General features: G+C 34.0%; 1 protein-coding gene and 1 long non-coding RNA gene across 2 annotated transcripts; both read left to right on the top strand.

Moving 5' to 3' along the window:
* Positions 1 to 1,041: 1,041 nt before the first annotated feature.
* Positions 1,042 to 2,972, top strand: LOC145062336 (hypothetical protein At1g04090-like). The gene is made up of 2 exons (XM_079009954.1): positions 1,042 to 1,233; positions 1,352 to 2,972. The coding sequence occupies exons 1-2, from the start codon at positions 1,068 to 1,070 to the stop codon at positions 2,854 to 2,856; spliced, it is 1,671 nt and encodes a 556-aa protein (XP_078866080.1). The 5' UTR covers positions 1,042 to 1,067; the 3' UTR covers positions 2,857 to 2,972.
* Positions 2,973 to 19,533: 16,561 nt separating this feature from the next.
* LOC145064983 (uncharacterized) lies at positions 19,534 to 20,816 on the top strand. Its single transcript, XR_013688185.1, has 2 exons — positions 19,534 to 20,040; positions 20,662 to 20,816. It is a non-coding gene; the product is annotated as an uncharacterized LOC145064983 (long non-coding RNA).
* The last annotated feature ends 2,605 nt before the right edge of the window (positions 20,817 to 23,421 follow it).

Below are 23,421 nucleotides of genomic sequence, written 5' to 3' on the forward strand. Positions count from 1 at the left end.
GGAAAAACTTATCTTGTTTTGTGACAATCAAAGTGTTTTGTGTCTTGTAAAGTATTTAGTCTATCACAAAGAGACAAAATCTATTAATTTAAGCCTACATTTCATCAAAAATGTTTTGGAAGAATAAATGTTTTCTATTAAGAAGATAAATACCAGGGATAACCTAACCGAAAAGTTGACAAAATCGTTGCTTATGGAGAAGTTCAAGTTTTGCTTGAAGTTATTAGATGTTCGCAGGAGTTAAGTCCTTATGGGGGGAAATTGGCAAGATGGAGAGGAAGTTCTTGATTTCTATAGCTTGGAGTAATACCCAAGTCAACATAAAGATTGTTAAATATGACTTGAGAATTAGCTGAACTAATAGATGTCTTAATAGTTCAATAAGGTTGTAAATCAATTGATGGAATGGAGGTCCATTTCGGTTTTAGGTGGGGTTTATATTGTACTTCGTCTATAAATAAATGCTAATAGAGTTTCAATTGTATCAAATTTTACTGTAATGTAATATCGTGTTCAAATATATGAATAAAAATATTTTCTATTTTTTGTGGACGTAGTCGATATTTACCGAATCACATAAATTTTATGTGTTTACGTGTGTAATTATTCTCGTTTTCTGCTAACAAGATAGATGCATTTCGTAGTGATCGATAGAGTCGCAATCAGTGCATGGTGATCAATATATGCTGTGCCCTTTTAAGCTTCGCAGTAGGGCTCGGGCCCATCATTGTTAGTGCTGTTCATGAAAAATGAAAATAGTGGTTATTCACGGATTAACACTTTGTAAAATGCTTAAAAAATATTAATATTTTTGACCTTTTCACATAAATTTTTCGTAATTATCTTATATGGCTGAACACGTTTTACCAAACAAACAGTACTAGCTACCACTCCAACCAGTGTATTAAAGTTATAGAATATGATTTCTTTTCTGACATTTTATACCAACTTCTCACGAGGCAACATAAAACGCTTTATTTATTTGTAAACAAATATATAAATACATAAAAGTCCATACACAACTTTTTATTTATATTTATATTTAACATTTGCTTCTACCAACAAGTATGACTGACAAAAGCACCACTTCTTGTTCACCAAATTTGTTTCCTTTTCAAAGGATGCATTCCATTCTGTTCTTTGTCTTCTTCATACTTTGCTTCAATGGATCAACAATGGTGGATTCCCAGGACACCTTTCAACTTCCTTCTCCTTTACCCAAATGGCCTCCAGGTACCTCTCTCTCTCTCTCTCTCTCTCTCTCACACACACACACACACACACACATACACACATGTACACATGATAGATCATACTTAGAATGAGCGATGTTTTGTTCGATAAATTCTAGGCGGAGGATTTGCCACTGGAAACATAGATCTTGGAGGATTACAAGTGAGTCAGGTAACAAAACTCAACAAAATATGGGCAACAAATGAAGGAGGACCCGACAATCTCGGTGCCACATTTTACGATCCAGTTGAGATCCCACAAGGCTTTTCAAGTTTAGGCTCGTATGCACAACCAAACAACCTCCCATTTTCCGGTCAAATTCTCGCCGGAAAAGATGTATCAAACGACTCCTCAAAACCCACTCTCAAATCACCAACGGATTACACACTTGTTTGGACCAGTGAGTCTTTAGACATCAAGAAAGATGGTGAAGCTTACATTTGGCTCCCAAATGCTCCCGATGGTTACAAAGCCGTCGGGTACGTCATCGGCAACTCGTCGGTGAAACCACCGGTGGATAAAGTCCAATGTGTCCGTACAGACTTAACCGACACCACAAACACAACGGACCTTGTAAACGATAACGTTCTTTATCTGGATGGGCTAAGCGTACGTGGTTCCATGAATGGTTTCGTGGTTCGAAATGGAAGTGTAGCGAGTTTGAAGGGTAATTTATCCAATTCAATGCCGAATGTAAACCAAATCAAAGCATTGATCGAAGCTTACTCTCCGGTGATCTACCTCCATCCCGATGAACCTTACCTCCCATCTTCAGTCGACTGGTTTTTCCAAAACGGCGCTTTGCTATACCAACGAGGGGTGGAATCCAAGCCGAACCCAGTTCAGAAAAACGGCTCGAACCTTCCACAAGGTGGCTCGAACGATGAGGCATATTGGTTAGATCTTCCACGTGATGGTTCGAGTCAAGATCGAGTCAAGAAAGGATCTTTACAAGATGCTTCTGCTTATTTCCATGTTAAACCTATTTCCGGAGGGCTATTTACCGACATTGCCATATGGGTTTTCTACCCTTTCAACGGTGGAGGAAGGGCAAAAGTGGAATTTGTCAACCTCTCTTTAGGAAAGTTTGGTGAACATGTAGGTGATTGGGAACATGTCACCTTAAGAGTTAGTAACTTTAAAGGCGAGTTACACAGTGTCTTCTTTTCGCAACATGGTTGGGGTCAATGGGTGAGTGCATCCGATCTTGAGTACCACTCCGGGAACAAACCGGTGGTTTATGCATCGTTGCATGGCCATGCATCGTATCCAAAACCAGGGTGTGTTTTATTGGGTTCTGGTGGGGTGGATATTGGTGTCCGAGATGACACTGCTAAGAGTGATAAGGTGATGGATACTGGAGTGAGGGCGGTGGTGATTGCGGCGGAGTATATGGGGACGACGGTGGTGGAACCACCGTGGTTAAATTATGAAAGGAAATGGGGCCCAAAAATTGATTATGACGTCGATAAAGAGATGAATAAAGTGAAGAGGATGATGATAGGGAAGTTAAAGAAGGCTTTTGAGAGATTGGTGGAGAGTCTACCAAGGGAGATGTTGGGTGAAGATGGGCCAACGGGGCCAAAAGTGAAGAATAGTTGGAGTGGGGATGAAACTCTTTGATTAATAAATTAGGAACTAGGAAGTGGTTGATCAAATATCCATTCTCAAGAATGTATGTATGGTTATAATTTTAGTGGAATCATAATTTAAATATTACTCTATTTTTTATTACATAATGAGAGGAAAATTCTGATATAATGACGAAAGTTAAGATCTATTAATAAAACAGTTAATTTTTTAGTTGCTAAATCATACATTTTGAACGATATTCATTTAAAACATTTAATCTTTCAAGTCATAATCGTTTAAGTCATGTTAATTAATTGTTTGGCTAACTAAAATGTTTGTCAATATAAAATATTATTTCATGTTTGGTTATTTTAAATAAAATAAAAAGATGAATGATAAAAAAAATATTAGGAAAACTAAAGATGAATATGATAATTAAAGTTTTGAAAGCCTAAAATTTATTAAAGTGATTTTCTCAATTTTAACTAGAAAGTTACCCCCGTTACGCGGGACAAAATGTTTTTTATATTGTTTCTGAATCGATAAATATGACAGACGTAGAAAGTACAATGATAATATGTAAAAGTTTTGACTAGAAGTGTCAAAATGACTAAAGAATTAAAGTGGTTGGATTAGCAAGTTTTTTAGAAAAGAGATCAAAGCTATCAAACCGTTAAAGTTTTGTGACCAAACTTTAAATATTAAAAGGTTCCTAAAAAGTGTAAAATTATTGATTACAAGGACAAAAGGTGTCAAAATGGCTAAAGAATGAGGAGCAAAGTTGACAAAAAAACATCCAAATTTACTATTCCTAACTTTGAAGCCCAACAATGGTACAGGGACCAATTCTGCCAAAAATATCGTAACTTCATTATATATATATATATATATATATATATATATATATATATATATATATATATATATATATATATATATATATATATATATATACACACACACATTAATTTTTGGTTAAATCTTTTTAATTATATTTTCTTTATATTTCAGTAAATTATTAGGAAAATTGAGTAATCTAACATTTTTTTTTAAAATAACCTTTTGGTCCGGAATGGGTCATTCCGGACCCGAAAACCGGCACAAGCCCAATATTATAGCACATTGATAGATCTAGAATACGCATTCCGGAATTAGCATATCCGAAGTGCAATCTGACTGCATGTCATACCAAATTTTCAGCATGGATTCGTCAAACCAAGGAAGTTCTACACTTTAAGTTACTTTGCATTTGATTTTCTGAAATGATTTATGTATTCCAGAATGGTCCGGAACACAAGGAACAACTCCAGAATATTTGAATTATCCCTTTTTTTTATTTTTTTCTCGTTGTACGTGTATGTATGTTATGTAAGTACTTTGTAATGTGTTTCTGATCGGTTGATTTTGTCCGGTATTACGTATTGTAGGGGTTTCAGAATTGTAATGTAGGTTCGGAACACGATGAACGTAGTCCGGAACCTGATGATCTATTCCGGAATACGTATAATAGACAATTTTTTTTCTAAGTATTGTTTAATAACCCATGTTAGTCCAAAGACAAGTTAACGTGGATGTTGTTAAAAAAAAATAGTGAGTTTTACATACGACAAAGTTGTATTCCATTTACAGGAGGTTTCAGATAAAAAATGACGATGATGAGTTTCAAAATATGACGAAGTTGTAAAATCGAAAAACAATAATTTTATAATTATAATTTATTTTTACAAAAATGTATTTTTTTCCTTTGCAGATAAAAAATGACGATGATGAGTTTCAAAATATGATAAAAAAATAAACAAACAAAGACACCCATAGAATTATATATATATATATATATATATATATATATATATATATATATATATATATATATAATATCAGAAAGGGTGTTAAAACTTAAATTGAAAGCAGATAGGAGTATAGGACTCTGAAAGATGACACTGGAGCAAGTGCAGACAAACTTGTTATGATATATTAGTTACAATTATGTTTTTTTGTTATGGATATGTTTCAGGAATTGTTTTTTATTATTGTTAAATACTTTTATGCACATTGGTTTTTAAATAGTATATTAATATAATTTAGGTATATTCTATTTTCAGTCTCCAACATTCAATGACCCGAATGATCATAATGAGTTGCCTATCGAGTATGTTATACCATGTCTTGAAGACGAGCAACGACGTCTTGTTGATACGACTACATTAGAAATGATTCATGATTATCAACTTGCTAAATAACAAATGGTAATACTGGAGATCCCATTACCACATTCATCAGCTGAGGACATGAGAAAAGTAGCATTATATAACATGCAAATGTTCCTTATTACCATGTCTGAAGATATACGACAATTTGTGAACACAATGGACATCATCGAAGAAACACATAGGACAACTCCAACAATAGAAGATCGAGTCGAATTAATTGATAATGGTTTCGAACTAATTGGGACCTACATGGAATTGTTTGAAAATCATGTAGACACGACTAGTTTGCTCCGGATGCAAGTTCCCGGTTATCGGCCACAAATGTAATCTAATTTTAAATGTGGTTATTGTAATGTCTTTTAAACTAAATTTTGTAAAATGAACGGTATGATTATCTAAACTAAAATGACAATTATCCTTTTTCATTAACATTATTGCAAAGAGCGTTATTTAACCTAATACATACTTAGATTGGTTTCCACAAATCACGAAATTGTAAGGAATACATATTTTGTTCCCGGTTAATAAAATCTCCTCTAATTCTAACAACATCTGTTAGACGGTCCCGTTCTACACGAAGCTTATTGATCTCCTTATTTACATTTTCAATCCACTTCTTAGCTTGTTTCACTTCTTTCATCACTTCTAAAACCCATTTTTCTTTTTCATTTACTTGTTCTGCTAGATCGTCTGCATGTTGATTTAGTGTGCGACTTCTTTCAGAGTCCCTTTCGTTTGCTTCTTCAACAACCTTTATAGCTTGGAAAATGTCATCAAACATTTTATCTGGGAGTAGGAAATTTGGGCCTTCTGGAAACGGGTTATTATTTGAACAAACATAACAATCTTCTTCTTCACAATGTCAAACACCATCATGAGATGAACTCATTCCAATTTTATTTCAATGTTGAGGATTCATGCTAGGTGTATTTTAAGGTCGAAAAGCAAGTGTCCAAAATAGCCATTCCGGAAAGTGGCTCCGGATCCGGAATGCGGTTCTAGAATAAGGGTCTGAAATACTGTCAGGAATCTATGACATTTACTGCTCGGAATGAGTACACATACTGTCAGGAATCTATGACTTTTACTATTGGGAAATGACTACACATATGTCAGGAATCTATGACAATTATTGTTTCGAAATTATGGTTTGAAATATCAATTCCGGAATGTGGATCCAAAATAGCTGGTCCGGAACTGTCTCCGAAATAGCTGCTTTGGAACGTGGCTATGGAACAATGGTCTGAAATAGTTGGTCCAAAATATTGTCAGGAATCTATGACATTTACTGTTCGGAATAACTATACAAATGTCAGGAATCTTTGACTTTTACTGTTCGGAATGACTACTCAAATGTCAAGAATCTAGGACAACTATTGTTTCGAAATTAAGGTCTGAAATATTAATTCCAGAATGTGTTTCCGGAATAGTATCAGGAACCAAAACCCTAGTAAATGCCATTATATAAAGGAATTCAAGCATCAAAACTCTTTATCTTGTTAAAATTAATACTAAAAATTCATTTCTCATAATCCAAAGTGTCGCACCCCAAAACCGAGAACGGCGGAATACATTCTGGGGTAGAGGACGTCATGTCAAGTATCACAACATATGCAGTATAGTAATCAAAGTACAACAACCATTGCATTAATAGTAATAATTTTACATAGGTTACATTTCATAGCAACATCAAAGTAAATACAGAACATAACATAGATGCAGCTTGGTTCTAGGTTGACTTCGCAAAAGCTCCCGAGATGTACCTGTCTATCGATGACCTGAGAATACAAGTTATTTTGAAAGCGAGTATCAGCATTTTTATAATGCTGGTGAGTTCATAAGTATTTAATGACATTAGTATAAATACACATTTTTATTCAAAATAACTTCATGAAGAATAGCAGTTTAGAATTTACGATGTATTAGCGTTCTTTCCAGAAAATCCGATATTTTCTAAATAAAAGCAGTCTTCTATCAAGAATCGATCGTTCTAAGTTTAAACCGAGAAATATCTTTATCAAAAGCAGTCTTCTACCAAGACCCGACAGTTTTATATTTTAAGGAGTAATTTCCCCAAAATACTATCATTACCAAAATATAGTTTTTACTTGAAAGGGGTTGTGAGGAAATCACAAGTAAAAATAATAGGGGAAAAATAATATATATATATATATATATATATATATATATATATATATATATATATATACTTCAGCAGTAATATTGCTGGCTAAAGTAAATGGAACATAGACTCCAGACAGTATCGAATGAGCAATACAGCTAGCAAAGTCTAAACAAGAGGTGAATGTGAACTCGTATGTAACCATGTTGATCGACGATAGAGTATCCGATGACCCTCCAAGTCACGCGTAGAGTTAGTGACATTATGTCACCCATGGGCCTTACCGGCGCGGACTGTAGCTAGCAGTCAGGGTGCGGGAGTGTCGGTCCCGTATAGATTTATACACATGATGTTCGCTCTCCCTCTAGGAGACTCTGGTTACACGGCGATGGCGCTATGAAGCGTCGTAGCGGGAAATAGTGTGTCACATTCTATTTGAAGTATTATAATAATAGTATAGACTCGCGAATAAACTGACTCCTGAGTAATTCTTCGTACTAGATATATATATATATATATATATATATATATATATATATGTATATATATAGAGAGAGAGAGAGATAGAATCTCCTAACTATTCCTATAATAGTTACTAGGGTTCTAGAAACATGAATAATGGAAGGATGCCTTTACTACTCAAGGCGATGAACTGGCTGAGAGAGCTTTTATGTCCATATTTGTATACATGATATATAACTAATATTTAAACGACCTTTGGATGGATAACCGATACGCCGAAGCCACATCCAAACAAGGAAAAGGAATCAAAGCGAGTTAGCCTTCCTAAGTCCTTTAAAAATTACTTATATAACTATACATATACGGGCATGCATTTAACAAAATAAAAGCATAACAAAAACTTTGGTAAGACTTTTGGGAAAACTTTATAAATAATAATTTATGACTTGATGTCGGTTTATAAAACAAGCTTTGAAAACCTTTGGTAAACCTTTAATAAGAAATTACAACTTGATGTTCCTTTAAAAAACAAGCTTTGAAAGATGATTTGATAAAACAGTTTAAGTGAAGAAAACCTTTGTCTAAAACACTGCTGTAACAGGTTTTGAAGGAAAACATACAGCACGAAAGATAGTTTGAGAAAAGATCTAAACAAGTAAAGACGTTTTGGAAAACCATCTGTAGTATTCTACTTGGTAAAACAGATGAAAGTGTAATAAATCCTTTTGCATGCGGGTTATTAATCACTTATGATTGATATGATAACTAGCATGTTTCAACTTGTATTCCCCCCATAAAAGCATTTAAAAACGTTTACAAGGTTAATTCAGGGGTATGAACTCACCTGTCGTGGGTGACTCGGATGGTCGGACGATATAGGATGATATGTGTTAATTGAGGTCTTGAACACACACTTGGATCCTATTTAGCAAGTAATGATACATTTAAGTATCCAATTAGTCATTAAATAACTAATTAAGCAAGTAAAGACCCTCTAATGCATGAAAACACCTTGTTTCAAGTGCTAGGAGTGTTAAGGGTTGCATCTAAGGAGAGTATAGTCCCACTTTGGAGTTTACTCCTCAAATGGTAATACCTAAGGGTGTTTATGGTTTTGGAACCATATCCCCCATGAGTTTACAGCCGTAAACTCACAGGTGGGGTGTATTTGTGTGCTTTACGGGTTCATGTTTCACAAGGAAAGGTTCTAGGGTTGATTCAAGGGCTATGGAAGTGATTAGGGCTCAAAATGGACACTTTAAGGAGTTTACGGTTTCTGAACCACTCCTTGGGGAGTTTATGATCGTAAACACATGAGTTTACAGCCGTAAACTCATGTTTGTCCATTTTTCATGTGTTTTGGTGGTTTTAGGTTAAGCATGCAAATTTCTAGATCCAAATATAAGCCATACAAGGTGTTAAGGGCACTTAAACACCCTTTGGAGGTGTTTACGGTTTTGGGAGTTCCCCAAACCATAAACTCATGTTTACCCCCCTTCAATTCATGTTTTGGGGTTCTTAGATCATTCATGCAAGTCCCTAGGCCATTAGCTAAGCGTTGGAAGGGTTTTTGAAGGGTTTTGGGGCATCAAAACCCCCTTCTAAGGTGTTTACGGTTTTGGGATGTTCCCAAACCGTAAACTCTTGTTCTTGGATGATTAAACCACGAATTTGCAAGTATGATAAGCTAAACAACAAGCTAGGAAGGCTTACTTACTATTGAGAAGCTCGAAAGGGGCGATTCTTGATCAAAACCCGATTTGTAAAGAGAGAAAGTAGAGAGAGGAGGTTCCTAAAGTGTGAAAAGGTTGGGATGAAACCCACTCAACCCTTATATAGGGTTGAGTTTACGACTTGGGTGGGGGTCCACCCAACACCAACCATAAACGGGGGTTTTTTTTTTCGCAACTTCCGTTAAATACGGCAAATTTTAAATTATACCTTCTTATTTTTGGTTCGCTTGACGAATATTATTTAAAATATTCCAACGGGCTTAAATCCAGCCAAAAATATTTTGAAATAAATTTGGCTAATTTTTGGATTGCTTAATTGCGGAGACAAAACAATTGGAAATTTCGGGTTGTCATACAAAGAAATGAAATACTGTGATTGTGGCTCTGAAGGTATTATAAGGACATCGACGACTAGAAATAACATTGGACGACTTTTTATGTTTGTCCTAAAGAGGTATGTGGGTTATTGTTATTTTTCATTTATCTTTGAATTAATATTAATTTACAAAATATACGTCATGTGTTTGATCTTAAATTTTCAAAGACCATAGTCTGGGTTTATCTGTTGGGTTGATAAAGTAAAAGACAATAATTCGGTGATAATCAGTAACTTATTTCGATCAAAGAAGAAAGTTGAAAACCAAAATATGCACTTGAATATAGCTTTAATTTGTAGTTGGATTTTCTTTTTTGGAATCATTGTAAGCTTTATGTTCATCAACTAATTTTCCCTTCTTTAATACTTATTAATCTTTTTAATATATAATGTTTTCTTGTTTGTTACTATTACTATGGTACTTGTAAATTATGTTTTTTCTATCTTTGTAATAGCATGACCGCAAGCTATACCCAAACTGCGTCATTTCCCATATAAACATGTATGACGGTTCAGATCAACAACACAAGTTTTTTTTATAATAAAAAAACTTGATAAATGTCAGATGGGAGTGGAGACGGGGACTCTGGCAGGATCTTTGTTGTTTGCCACCAAACATACTTTTGCATCCTTTTATGAAGCACCATTTCAGCATACGGGTTGAGTATGGTAGTCAAACTCGCTGAAAAGTAAATATGATTAAATAAGGTTCTTGTACAAGTATTTAAATAAATTTAATATTTCACCCGATATTTTACCTTCCATTTATATGCGTTCATCGAAAGTCCGTTGAATGTAGTCACCAATTGCCACGGTAAGCATGATTATCGGTACATTGCGTTGATTTACAAATAACAAAAAAAAAATCAGGAACATTAATGTTGATGTAAAATCCCCAAAAATATAGATAAAATTTTGTTTTAAATTCATTCATTTCATAAGAAACTGATACCAAAATATTTAAAATAGTTACATTGTATCATATTACAATCCCTTTCGAACTGAAAGTACCTGAAACAGAAACTTAAAAGTGTAAGACCAAAGCTTAGTGAGTTCTCCCAACATATATACCACATACTAAGCAAACATACTGCCAAAACATATAAGGGTGTTGGCCTACCCCTTCAGTCTATCTCAACCGGATACTGCCAAACATATATGGGTGTTGGCCTACCCCTTTGGTCTATCTCAAACCATATACTGCCAGACATATCTGGGTGCTAGCCTACCCCTTCAGTCTATCTCAACCGGATATCGGGTCTATTTCACCCTACCACTACCACATAATATCATAACGGTAATCACAGATTCATCAATACATACATAACTGAAAATTATCACAAAGACAATCATCATGCTATAATACAAACTAATGGACCGTCCTTAGTGCCTTCGACCCACGACTACTGCGAAGGAAGACTCACCTCATACTATGGGTATCAACCCGCACTCAGAGGTTGACTCGCAAACTCTTCTCCTTATCACACAAGCACAAAACCTAATTAGAAATCAGGTCACAATCTAGACTGAAGTTCCAAAACCCTAGTCCTTGACTTAAGGCAAAAAGGCTCCTTCACCTTTGCCTTATTGGCCTCCTTCTCTTCAAGGCCCAGTTCCACAAAACGCAAAAAGCATCCAAGCCCACCATAGGGCCTTTAAGGCCCAATATGGCCCAAGGACCCTAAACATGACATTAGGCCCAAAAATGACTTGCTACAACCAGGTGGGCCCAAGGTCGAACTTACTAAAATCTAAAGTCCAACATTAATTTAGCCCAAAATCTTCCAAGCCCACAGATAGTGTGCGCACAGTGTAGTTAGCTTGTACATCCAACGTACACTGGTGTTGACCAAGGGTCGATGCGCTGACCCAGTACGCGTAACGTATGTTTGAGTACACATGGCGTACTGGTCTACCACCCCATTTTTACTTCAGTGACTTAATCTATAACATCCCAAAATTCAAGACCAAGAATTTCATTTTTGATTCATAAAACATATTATAGAAACCAACATCAAGTTATATTATTTCATAAAAACCATAGATCATATGTCTCAAAGGCATGTCATAAGATAGTAATAAAGTCAGAGTACAAATCTGAAAAATCTCATATGCGGAAAATCGTATGTGTGATGCGCTGCTACCGTGCCGGCTCCTTTCCCTTTGAAGAAGAAGGACCTAAAGCAAAAACTGAAAACCGTAAGCACAAAGCTTAGTTAGTTCCCCCATCATACGACATACCATATAATCATATAATGCCTAGCATATCTGGGTGTTGGCCTGGTCTCTTTCAACCGGTAACTGCCTAGCCTATCTAGGTGTTGGCCTCCCCTTCGGTCTCCTTCAACTGGTAACTCCCTAGCATATCTAGGTGCTAGCCTCCCCTTCGGTCTTTTTCAACCGGTAACCGGGGACTATTTCACCTCTACCACTACCATATAATAACATAGCATACTAGAACAAAAAGCATAACAGATAGTGGCATACCAGACAATTATCACAAAGACAATCATCTCAACTATAATCACCTACTAGTGGGCTGGCATTGGTGCCTTAGACCCACTTCTATTGGAAGGTAACTCACCTAAATGTAGCGTAGTAGTTGAACTGTCCTCGTTGTTGGGATCAACTCCTCTCAAACTCCTACACATAACAAACTCCTTTAATTACCCTTTCATACTCATAACCCCTTTATGGGTTAACTCTGGTCATTGGTCAAAGTCAAAGTCAACATCCTGGTTAACTTAACTCGTCGAGTTGGTCCATCAACTCATCAAGTTCTGTAATCTATAAAACTCTGAAATCTCGATCCTACTCGTCGATTCTTTTATGAACTCGTCGAGTTCCATGATTCATAAAACTCCAGAAACCTCGATCCTATTTGTTGAGTTCGTTCATGAACTCGTCAAGTTCTTCCTCATAACACAGTCGAGGCCTTTTACTCACTACTCGCTGAGTTCCTCCTTGAACTCGTCGAGTTATCCTTCATACAGAGTCGGGACATTTCGCTCACAACTCGCTGAGTTCCTCCTTGAACTCGTCGAGTTCCTCAATCTTCATAACGCAAAACCATGGCCAACTCGCTGAGTCATCTCCTAGACTCAACGAGTTTACTCAGTAACATAGAAGGTTGGGGGACCACGACCCAACTCGTCGAGTCGTATGAACAACTCGTCGAGTCCCCCCATATCCTATATCCATTCAGTCACTTTCTCTTGGGCTTAATGCATCCAAATCATAGATCTAGTTCCCTAGGGGCGATATATCACGTAAAGTTTCTAACTTTACGTCCATGCATGAGTTATTTAGCTCAAAAATCCCTAAAAAGTGGTTCACAAGTTACATGGGACTCCCATGGCTATAAAGTTGGCACCTTTATGCCATGGAGTCCCTCAAGGGCTCTAGATCCGAAGTCATGACTCCAAAACATGCTTGCATCCATGAATGGTTCCACAATAGGCTCCTTAAGGACCTAAACTACTCTATGAAAAGATCTAGTAAATGAATAGTCAAGGTATAGACTTTATCCCTCAATAAGGCTGCTTTGACAACAAAATCTCTGGATCCAAGGCTTCTTCCTTCAACCAAGCACTTCTAGCTTCCACTCCTTCAAGGAAATACCAAAGAATCACTCTCACACACTCAAAAGGCTGAAGATAACGAATTAGGGTTTTTCTAGACTGAAGGAGGCCATAATGAAGTTTTAAGGTGCTCAAATAGCGTGCAAACCCTGAAAATTATGGCTTCACTCTGACATTCCTACTCGTCAAGTTGAGGCTTCTCGACTCGATGAGTAGACTTTAAGTCCCGTGTCCAAAAATTCGTTTCTACTCGACGAGTTTGGGGCCTCCAACTTGTCAATTCCCTTTGCAAAAATGAATGATTTAGTTTAGAATACATACCAGGATCCGGGCGTTATATAATCCCTTAAGACATCACATCTAAAACTTAGATCCAGACCCCTAGGAACATTCTAAGACATAAAGTTGCAAAATTTATGCTTTGCATGCAAGAGTGAGGCTCAAAATAAGAATCAAGTCCAAAAGCACCCTTGGATGGTTCCTAAAACTTTCATGGTTGAGGATTAACCATCAAGGTTTGATTTTTATGACTCAAAACACCTCTAAGAGATTAAAAGGACAACTCATATGGTCTGAAGTTGCTCAACTCCAAGAATCCAAACTCTGGGATCAAAAGATGACATTTTCTACCCTAAAACCAGATCTAAGCATGCAATGATCAATGTTCAAGCTTTATACCTTCAATGGTTTAGAAATGGTGCCAAACTTTCTAATCTACAAGTTCTTCCCACGTCCTTGCTTGTCACAACTAGAAATTGTGGTGCCTTGCAACTACAACACTTATAACAACTATGAATCAATAACATGAAAGCATGTATGATGCTTATCCTATAACAACAAAACTTCATCAAATACTTCATTCTAACACTACAAATGGTCAACAAAGAATTGGAAGCCTTTGAAATCCCGATTTAATTCCATTTTGGACTAGGATTTCCTTATTGGGCCTAATGGACGAATAAACTTCCAATTTAACTATCTTGAATCTAGAACTCTCTAATGGGCCCTAAATGGACCCATATACATGAAACATAATATTTTGGGCCTTAATTGGTCACAACCAAATTAATTTAGCCCTATTAGGTCATAAAAATTACACTTTGATTTATTTGGGTCAAGCATCCTATAACTTAACTATTATATGGGCTTAAGGGCAAAAAGCCCAAAATCTTCTCTTTTCCCTCTCCATTCTCGGCCCAAGCCCACAAAGAGGAAGAGTTGACTTTATGTGTGTGCCACCTCATTTTTACATAAAGTTTTTCCATGCAACTCTCATATTTCCATGCAACCATCCTTTCACTCATCTCTCTTTCTTCCTCTCGGCCGAACCCAAACACACACACACACACACACTTCACTCAAACTCTCTCAAAGAAACACTCTCCACTCCTCTCCAAATTTTCGAGATCCAGGAAGCTTTCACGGAGATTTTTCCCACAAACACATCATCTAAGGTAAGTTGATGTTAAATCCATGATCTAGCTACTTCCTTTCATCCAAAAATCTCTTCTAAATCCATTCAATCTTGTGATCTTACACCTTAGAAGCATCTAAGTTCGAGATTCTTCAAGAAGACTTGCTAGGATCGAAATTTTCTTCCTTTCTCTCTTCAAAAACCGAAACTACAACTCAACGTGAGATTCATACCCCTCACTTTTAGGTTTTCATATGTTTTATGGGGGAGAATACAATAAAATGTGTAGATATTTGTGTATATGTATGCTATGCGTGATTTTATGCATGTATGTGTATATTTATGTGTTTTTGTGATAAATATGTAATTAAAAAGGGGTAAATCTCGAGATCTATGGTATGAGGAGAGAAACAAATATAATCTAAGTTATTCTACACTAATCAAGTCAAGAATAACAATTTATAAGGTTATGATAAACATATTTCAACATATAAACCTATTTTTGGGCTTAAAATGTCAAGTATAAAAACTAGGGTTAAAAATGGCCAAGTCACGGTTTCTTCAGGACCAAGAGAGTCAAAACAGATTTCTTAAATGTTTTTCTGAATAATAAAATTTTCAAAGGACCTAAAATGTAAATTTTTAGCTTAATGGGCTAATTTTGGGCTTTTTGGCCCAATAAGCCTCAAGTTGCGAAAAATGACAAATTTAAGGGGCTAAAAGGAAATTTTCTGTAAAACAGAGGATAATTAGCATAACAAAACTATTTTAAGGGTCAAAAATGCTTTTCACTATCAAAAAGGACCAAAAATGTAAAGTTTTTAGATTTTGGGCCAAAACTGTAAAAGTTGTGAAAAATGAGGTTCTATCCGAGAAACACCATTCTGGAAGGGCTGAAGCTGTTAACAAAATATATTTTGGGTTAAAACTGTCTTTTCAACAAGTTTATGATACAAAAGTGTCAAGAAAATATTTTAAGGTATAAAAATGAAATTCTTTTATTTAAAGGACTAAAAGTGTTATTTCTATAAAAGAAAGGTAGTGAAAAGGTCAAAAACCATACTTTTAAGCAAATCGATTCATTAAGAGAAAATACAAGATACCCGACTAGCGACAAAATGGAAAAACAAATACACTTCAATACCAAATATCGTTATAAACGAATTGATTCGGTCTCGAATCAATACAAAACAACAATCGTTAAATCAAAACTCTTCAATAGATACGTAATGACTACAATGAGTAAATCTACAAAATGTGGGCTTATGAGTTTCAAATCATGCTTGTTGGGCCTTGCAAGCCCACCAACATGATCTTTGGGCCCAAAGGGATAACGCTTATATGTTATTGGGCCTTCAATGACCCAATATTTTATAAAAGGACTTTCAACAGCTTTTGTGTGCTAGTGGGCCAAAGTGTCCCATTAGAAAAGCTAGTAAGGTCACAGTAATCACATGCGAGTTGGACCATCCTGTCTTTTGCATCCACAACAGCCTAAGGTACTTATGATAGTAATGGGACAGAATACTCCCCTTCCCTTCGTTCTTTAAGGCTTACGAGAAATCAAAGTAGACAAAATTAGGACGATATACAATGTGGACTAATCAATATTCATTCGCTAAAACAATACAAAAATCAGTAATCACGAATACATTTCAACAATCGGAAAACATCGGGTTTTCAGAGGAATTCAATACTACTCGTTCGAAATTTAATAACTATAATACAAAATTACCCTTATATATATATATATATATATATATATATATATATATATATATATATATATATATATATATATATATATATATATATATGTTTTGAAATCATTCATGCATCAACTTATGGATCTTCACACTTTGATAAACAAAAGTCTTTTAAGAAAATATCGGATTTTCTGGGTTTTACAAACTACACGTGTCATTTTATCACAACATTGCTTATGAACTCACCAACATTTCATATGTTGACGTTTTTCCAAAATAACTTGTATTCTCAGGTAACAGGTAAGCGGAAGAGTAATATGAAGTAATGTTAGATGTTATGTTGTTGCAAGCATTCAAACAATTTATGCTATGAATGTGTAATGTTTAAACAATGTACTTGATGTGAACAATTCCAGTTGTAATATATTGACGCATGGTGACGTTTATGTTATGATTCATTATATTTATTGTGATGATATTCAATTAAAGTCACTTGATCCCTCGGACGTTTCCGCCGTCTGGTTCGGGGGTGTGACATTGGTTCGTGCCAAGCTCCCTTTTTCTTAAAAACTCTAAAGAATCGCCAAAAACTCTCAAGTAAGCTCACAATGCACTAAAGGTGGTTTAGGGTTCGAGATTTGCACATTAAGGGCAATGGAGGTTGAAAAGGTAAAGGACATGGGGGGACTTAAGGTCCTTAAATAGGCTACAAACCCTAAAAACTCAGGTTTGACTTAGACACATGTACGCCATGTATACTTCATGTACACCCAACGTACGCGGTCAAGCTCCGCGACCATAACTGTGGCTAGTACGCTAAGCGTACTCAATGAGTATGCCCCGCGTACTAAGAAAGGGGCCAAATTGGAAGAAATTTCACATTAGGGACTTAAATAGAAAATTACCAAAACTTGAATGTTACAGTTGACTACGTTCCAACGGATGTTAGGGAAAGAGGCTCTTGCCCATTTCGCATGACCGATGTTGGCAAGCATTTCACAAGCATCAGGGGACAACCGAAAAAAGTTTTTTAAAAAACCAGACACAATATATGAACTGGATGTCATCCATAACAAAGGTTGTAATTTTCTGCCAGAGATGCCTCTTGTACGCATATACTTGAACACACTTTTAGAAGTATACCCATGATAAGAATCAGAGAATACATGCTCTATGCAAGAACTAACGACATCGTCCACTTTTTTTATGAGCGATAGTTCCCTACCCAGTCTCAGAGCTTCTCTTAACCTCATAAGGAAACAGGTACAACATTAGAGATTATTTTCCACAACCATACCAAATGCTATAGGGAGGGTCTGGTTGTTCCCGTCGATAGCAACCGCTACAAACCTTGTTTTTAGGTAATCCCCTCTAGGAGGGACACTACCAATGAAGATGGCAGGCAAGAAGCAGCCTATGAATGCATGGATTTGTATTTTTTTGGGAACAAAAATTAATTAATTTAGATGTAGAAACATTATATATTTTGAAGAAACAATAGAAAACTGAAAAACACAAATATACCACCCATCTAATAACCACAAAACAATTTCGAAACGGTCCATCAAATCAATTTTGATGTGAGTGTAAGTATGTGTGTTAGTTCGCCTAAGGTTATGACGAGACAGGTTCTTAAAACTTTCCAGTGCTGACTCTCTAGGTAACCCATTTTGAAGCATTTTTATAAGAGATAATTACAAATTACTTGATTGAAGGTAAGGGTTTAAGCACACACACACGAATGCATATATATATATATATATATATATATATATATATATATATATATATATATATATATATATATATGAAACAAAAATAAACAAAGACTGAGGTTATAATCTGGAGTAGGTACTCCGGAACGAATACCACATATCCGAAATGCTATGTTCCGGAGCAAGTGATCATTTTTCCAAAAATCAAATTGTTGATTATTTTTGTTAAAATGGTGGTTTATAAGGGTTAGATTACTCAATTTCCGAAATTATTAATGGTTATATATATACATACATATATATATATATATATATATATATATATATATATATATATATATATATATATATGTATAGGGCTAGGTTATAATGTGGATGGACAACAATTGTGTGGACGTGTGGATAATGCTATTTTATGAAAATTACTAAGAGAATATGTTGTTTAGTAATGTGAATACGTTCAATCTCATAGAACTATTGTTATTTTAATGGATTCTCACCAATTCTAATTCATTTTTGTTCTCATTTATCGTTTTTTATTTATTTTAATTATTACAGAATACAACTCAATAAACCTCTTGATAACATTCTAACAGAATGAGAATAATTTTAAAAAAAAGTGTATAATAACCTTATCGACGGTTCAACTAGTGAAAATGCTTAATAATTAAAATAATTATATAAGATTGAACGTATTCATATTATCAAACAATATATTTTCTTTGTAATTCTCATAGAATAACATTATCCACACGTCCACACAATAGATGTCAATCCACATTTGAACATAGCGCTCTCTCTCTCTCTCTCTCTCTCTCTCTATATATATATATATATATATATATATATATATATATCCATATTCTAATAAATGAATAGTTTTAATCTACTTTTGTCAAGTGTCACTCTAATACAACTTCTTATTAATATTATGTCATGTGTCATGTAGATATATTAGACAACTCATTTCAAAATTCAAATTTACATTTTCTAATTATATGTTAAATTTGAAGTTTTAATAACTTTAAAATTTTGATATATCTCTTAATTAATAATTTATTTAAAATGACTCATTTAAAATCACTGATTAATATTTATAATTTTTTTTTATAAAAGTTTAATTAATTTTATAACCATGATTTTCACGAGTTATAAACTAGTATATATATATATATATATATATATATATATATATATATATAGGAGTAAGATCAAATGAGAACACCTAAAAGGTTGATAACGCGAGAACAGATTATAACCTTCTAAATAACTAGATCTAAGGCTATTAATAACTGGGTCATTTATGTAAATTATAAAACTGATGGGTTAAATATGTAGCTTTAAAATGGTGATAAGGGTATAATAGGAACTCCAAATAATATAAATAAACGACAATTTCTATAATTTAGGAAATCCAAGTTAACTACATAAATAAACCCTAATCTATTTGCTTTTTATTGTCGGCCGCACACCCCATCCTTTTCACTTTATGCCGCCATTGCTATCCATATCTCACCACCGCTTGCCTTCATCCTCTTTTTCCAGCCTTCATCATTGATCGGAAGAGAGCGGGTTTTGAAACAAAAAATAAGCTGGAAAATAATCGCCACCAATTTTGTGCGACGTTATCCTCACCTGTCACTACCACTAACCACCGTTAAACCACCACCACCACCCAAGACACATCTGTTCACCTCCGCCACACCTATAGTTCGCCTTCTCGTCCTCCCCGATCGATCTTCAAAATCGTCATCAGATTCCCCTTTCTGGTGTTCATGCTTTCTTGACAGGTTTCTTTGTCATCATGCTAGTATATATATTTTTTTAAATTTTTTTATATTATTCTTGATTCATAATTCGTAGTTTTGACAAAGTCTCGTGATGTGAATAAGTTGCTGATCAGAGTTAGAGTCACGGTAAATCTTCCAATTTTCATATTTTTTTCCTGGTTGTGCTTTGTTAATTTGTTTTAAGAGTAACTGTCTGAATAAGTGTGAGGTTATAAATTGATCATGATTTTTATTTTTTAACATATGATTGTGTTGCTCTTTTTCATTCATGAAAGATTACACGTCCCAATTTAATTAAACCAAGAGATTATAATAGATATTTAGTCTGATAAGTGTTAATCATTTATAATTTTAAATCTACTTAATTGTGGACATGTGTTTTATAAATCTGTTTATTTGTGGATATGTGTGTGAAGGGATGAGACTTGATTTCAATGGCTTGTTGCTAAATTTAATTTATTTCTTTTTGTTAAATATTCTTCATTTATGTTGTTATTTTAAATGTAACAAAGCATCTGCGTAAAAAAGCACACTCTTAGAGTAATTTTCTTCTAAATGGAAAGGGATTTTCATCATAAATAAATAGAACTATAAATCATAGATGAATAATACTATAATATAAAAGATTATAGTAAATTATTGCCTCTTCTATGTATGATTATAGAAGGAGACACAAACATTCATTTTGTGAATTAGTGAAGAATAGTTTGTGATTTTCTTATAATATATTTGAGCTTGATTTTGCAGGTGTGAATCCAAGAATAAGAATGATCAAATGTACCCCTTTTTGTTTTTGTGTGTTATGGTAGCCTTAAGGAAAATTACAACAAATATATTGTTTTTTCTATCAATGTATTGTAATTTATAAATTTATGATTATAATTGTATTATTTTCTTTTTTATTTTTGTATGGCGCTTTATTCATTATAATGTTTATCTGTTACCTATAGTCATTAATGAATATACATAATCATTGATGAATACAACAGACAAATGATTTATCAATAAATATAAAAATACAGTAAAAAATAAAATCATTATAATTTTTAAATTATTTTTATTTCATTATGATTGAAATGGTTTGAATCATGTAATATAACTTTTAATATTTTTGGTTCTTTAAATTTAATTAAAAATAGACAAAGTTTTTTTTAATCTTTCTTTTAAAATGTGATTTCTATTCATTTTGGAATGAAATTATATTAATCGTGTGATACATACCCAAAAAAAAGTTTGAAATTTAACTCTGAAAGAAAATTTTATAAAAATGTTTTTTTTAACTATCCTTAATAAAAAATATAAAAAAATCAATATTGAACATAATACATCCCATGATTGTAGGATTAATTAACTACTCGTAACTACTTATCCATAATTAATTACATGGTAAAATTCCCTTTATGCCCTTATGAAATGATTGGTCCATAATTGTTCTCGCGTTCTCAACCTTTTAAGCGTTCTCATTTGATCTTTTCCCTATATATATATATATATATATATATATATATATATATATATATATATATATATATATATATGCTTATGTTATTTTGTTTTTACTAACTATTATGTGTCAGAATGCACAGATCTGGACCAATGGATGAAATTAATCAATGGACATGTTTTGAGAGTGTATGATATTACAATATGATAATATGTACCATATAATCCCATAAATTTTTAGAAAAAGAGTATTTATGAGAATTAACTACATATATAATAGGAAATTTTCGGATTTTTAGGGATAATTAATTCTCCAAATTTTATAAATCTGAATTTTTTTAATTAATTCAGTTTTAATACTAACGTAATTTGTAAACATAACTGATTTTATTCTGTCAGAATATTTTTTTGTTAAAATGATGTTTTTTCGGAATTTTATTCTATTAGAATATTATTGAAAAATAACAAAATTCTTGAATCCGAGGTTGAAAAATAACAACATTCCAATATATTCTTATAAATCCAAACTTAAACACAAATGCATATATATTTTTACAGACTAAAAGTCTTATACATTTTAATATAATTATACATATATTCTAAAAGAATATCAACAAAAATGAATAAAATTCTTAAAAAATAACAACATTCTTAAATTGTGAGTATGATCAAACTTTATTCATTCTTCAAGTTATTTCTATTAGGTTTTCAATGCATTCTTCCAGCCATTCCTATCACAAATAGAATAAAAACTAATAATGGTTAAAAACATGCTACTTCTAACGCCCCGATTCTCAGGTATTGTTTAAATAAGATTTATTGGGTTAAGCTCTACTCGACAAGTTGGTTGACCTACTCGTCGAGTAGCAGCGGGGTGGGATCGCATGTTAAGTGAACTACTCGACGAGTCCATATTGGGACTCGACGAGTAGGAGTTGGCAGATGAAACCCTAAATTTCGGGGTATGCACCACTATTTAAAGGAGCCTTAGCCTCCTTTGGCCTCTTTGTAGTCTTTGAGAGACCCTTAAAACCCTAATACGCGCGTGTGTGTGTGTGCCCATTGTATGTTTGAAGCATGACAAGAGGATCTTTGGAGGGAGAAGGCTTGTGGGAGAAGGAGATTGGAGCTAGTAGAGTGTGAGAATCAACTCTTATCTCAGTTATCATCTTCTAGAGGTAATCACATTGCCTTTTTCCTTGTGAATCTATTCTATTGGTTGAGTTTAGGGTTTTTAGTGAGATAATAAGTTGGAAAGATAAGCTATGTGTTGGATTAGTGTCTAAGTCCATAACTATTTTGGTATGTACTTGACCCGATGGTGCATGGTCCTTTTAGGTTGCCTTCACCAAAGCAACTTGATTGGAGAAATAAATAAAGAGAGAGAGGTTATTATGATTTATTAATATGTTATAAGAATAATATATTAAAGGAGAAATCATATTTGTTTAATTAATATTGGTCAATAATTAATTAAGAATTAATTTTGTGATCAAGTGTAATTAATTAAACTAGAGGGGCTGAATTGTAATTATGTGATAGTTACAAAATAAGGTAAGGATTATCTTATATATATGGTGAACGAATTTGAGGTGTAAATCCCTTAGAATTCGACTAGAATAAGGGTTTCTAGGACTTATCTTATGGTTGCTTGGTGGACAAGCAACTAGATAAGGATAAGGACTAAAACCTTAATCTTTACACCTATATAAACCCCCTAGGGCTTAGGAATTCGTCTAACCCTTCCCAATAGGTCCTAAGGACGAATGCTAACCTCCCTCCTCTCTCTTTATACCTTCTCCACTTGCTTATGGTGTTTGTAAGCCATTAGAGGAGTGACACTTGTGACTCTCAGCTTTCCAAGGTCAATTCAAGGAGGAATTGGATTGTTATTGCTATATAACAATCAAGGTATGTTCTTAAACCTAATTACATGTGAATTCTGATTTCCATATGCTAGAATTAGGGTTCAAAGTCTTGGATTCAAAGTATGTACAATAGAGAAACCTAGATCCAAGCATTAGGGTTTGTATGAGCACATAGGATGTCTTATGACCAAAAACC

This window comes from Lactuca serriola, chromosome 7 (genome assembly GCF_051521515.1).
Source record: "Lactuca serriola cultivar US96UC23 chromosome 7, Lser_US96UC23_V15, whole genome shotgun sequence".
Lineage (NCBI taxonomy): Eukaryota > Viridiplantae > Streptophyta > Magnoliopsida > Asterales > Asteraceae > Lactuca > Lactuca serriola.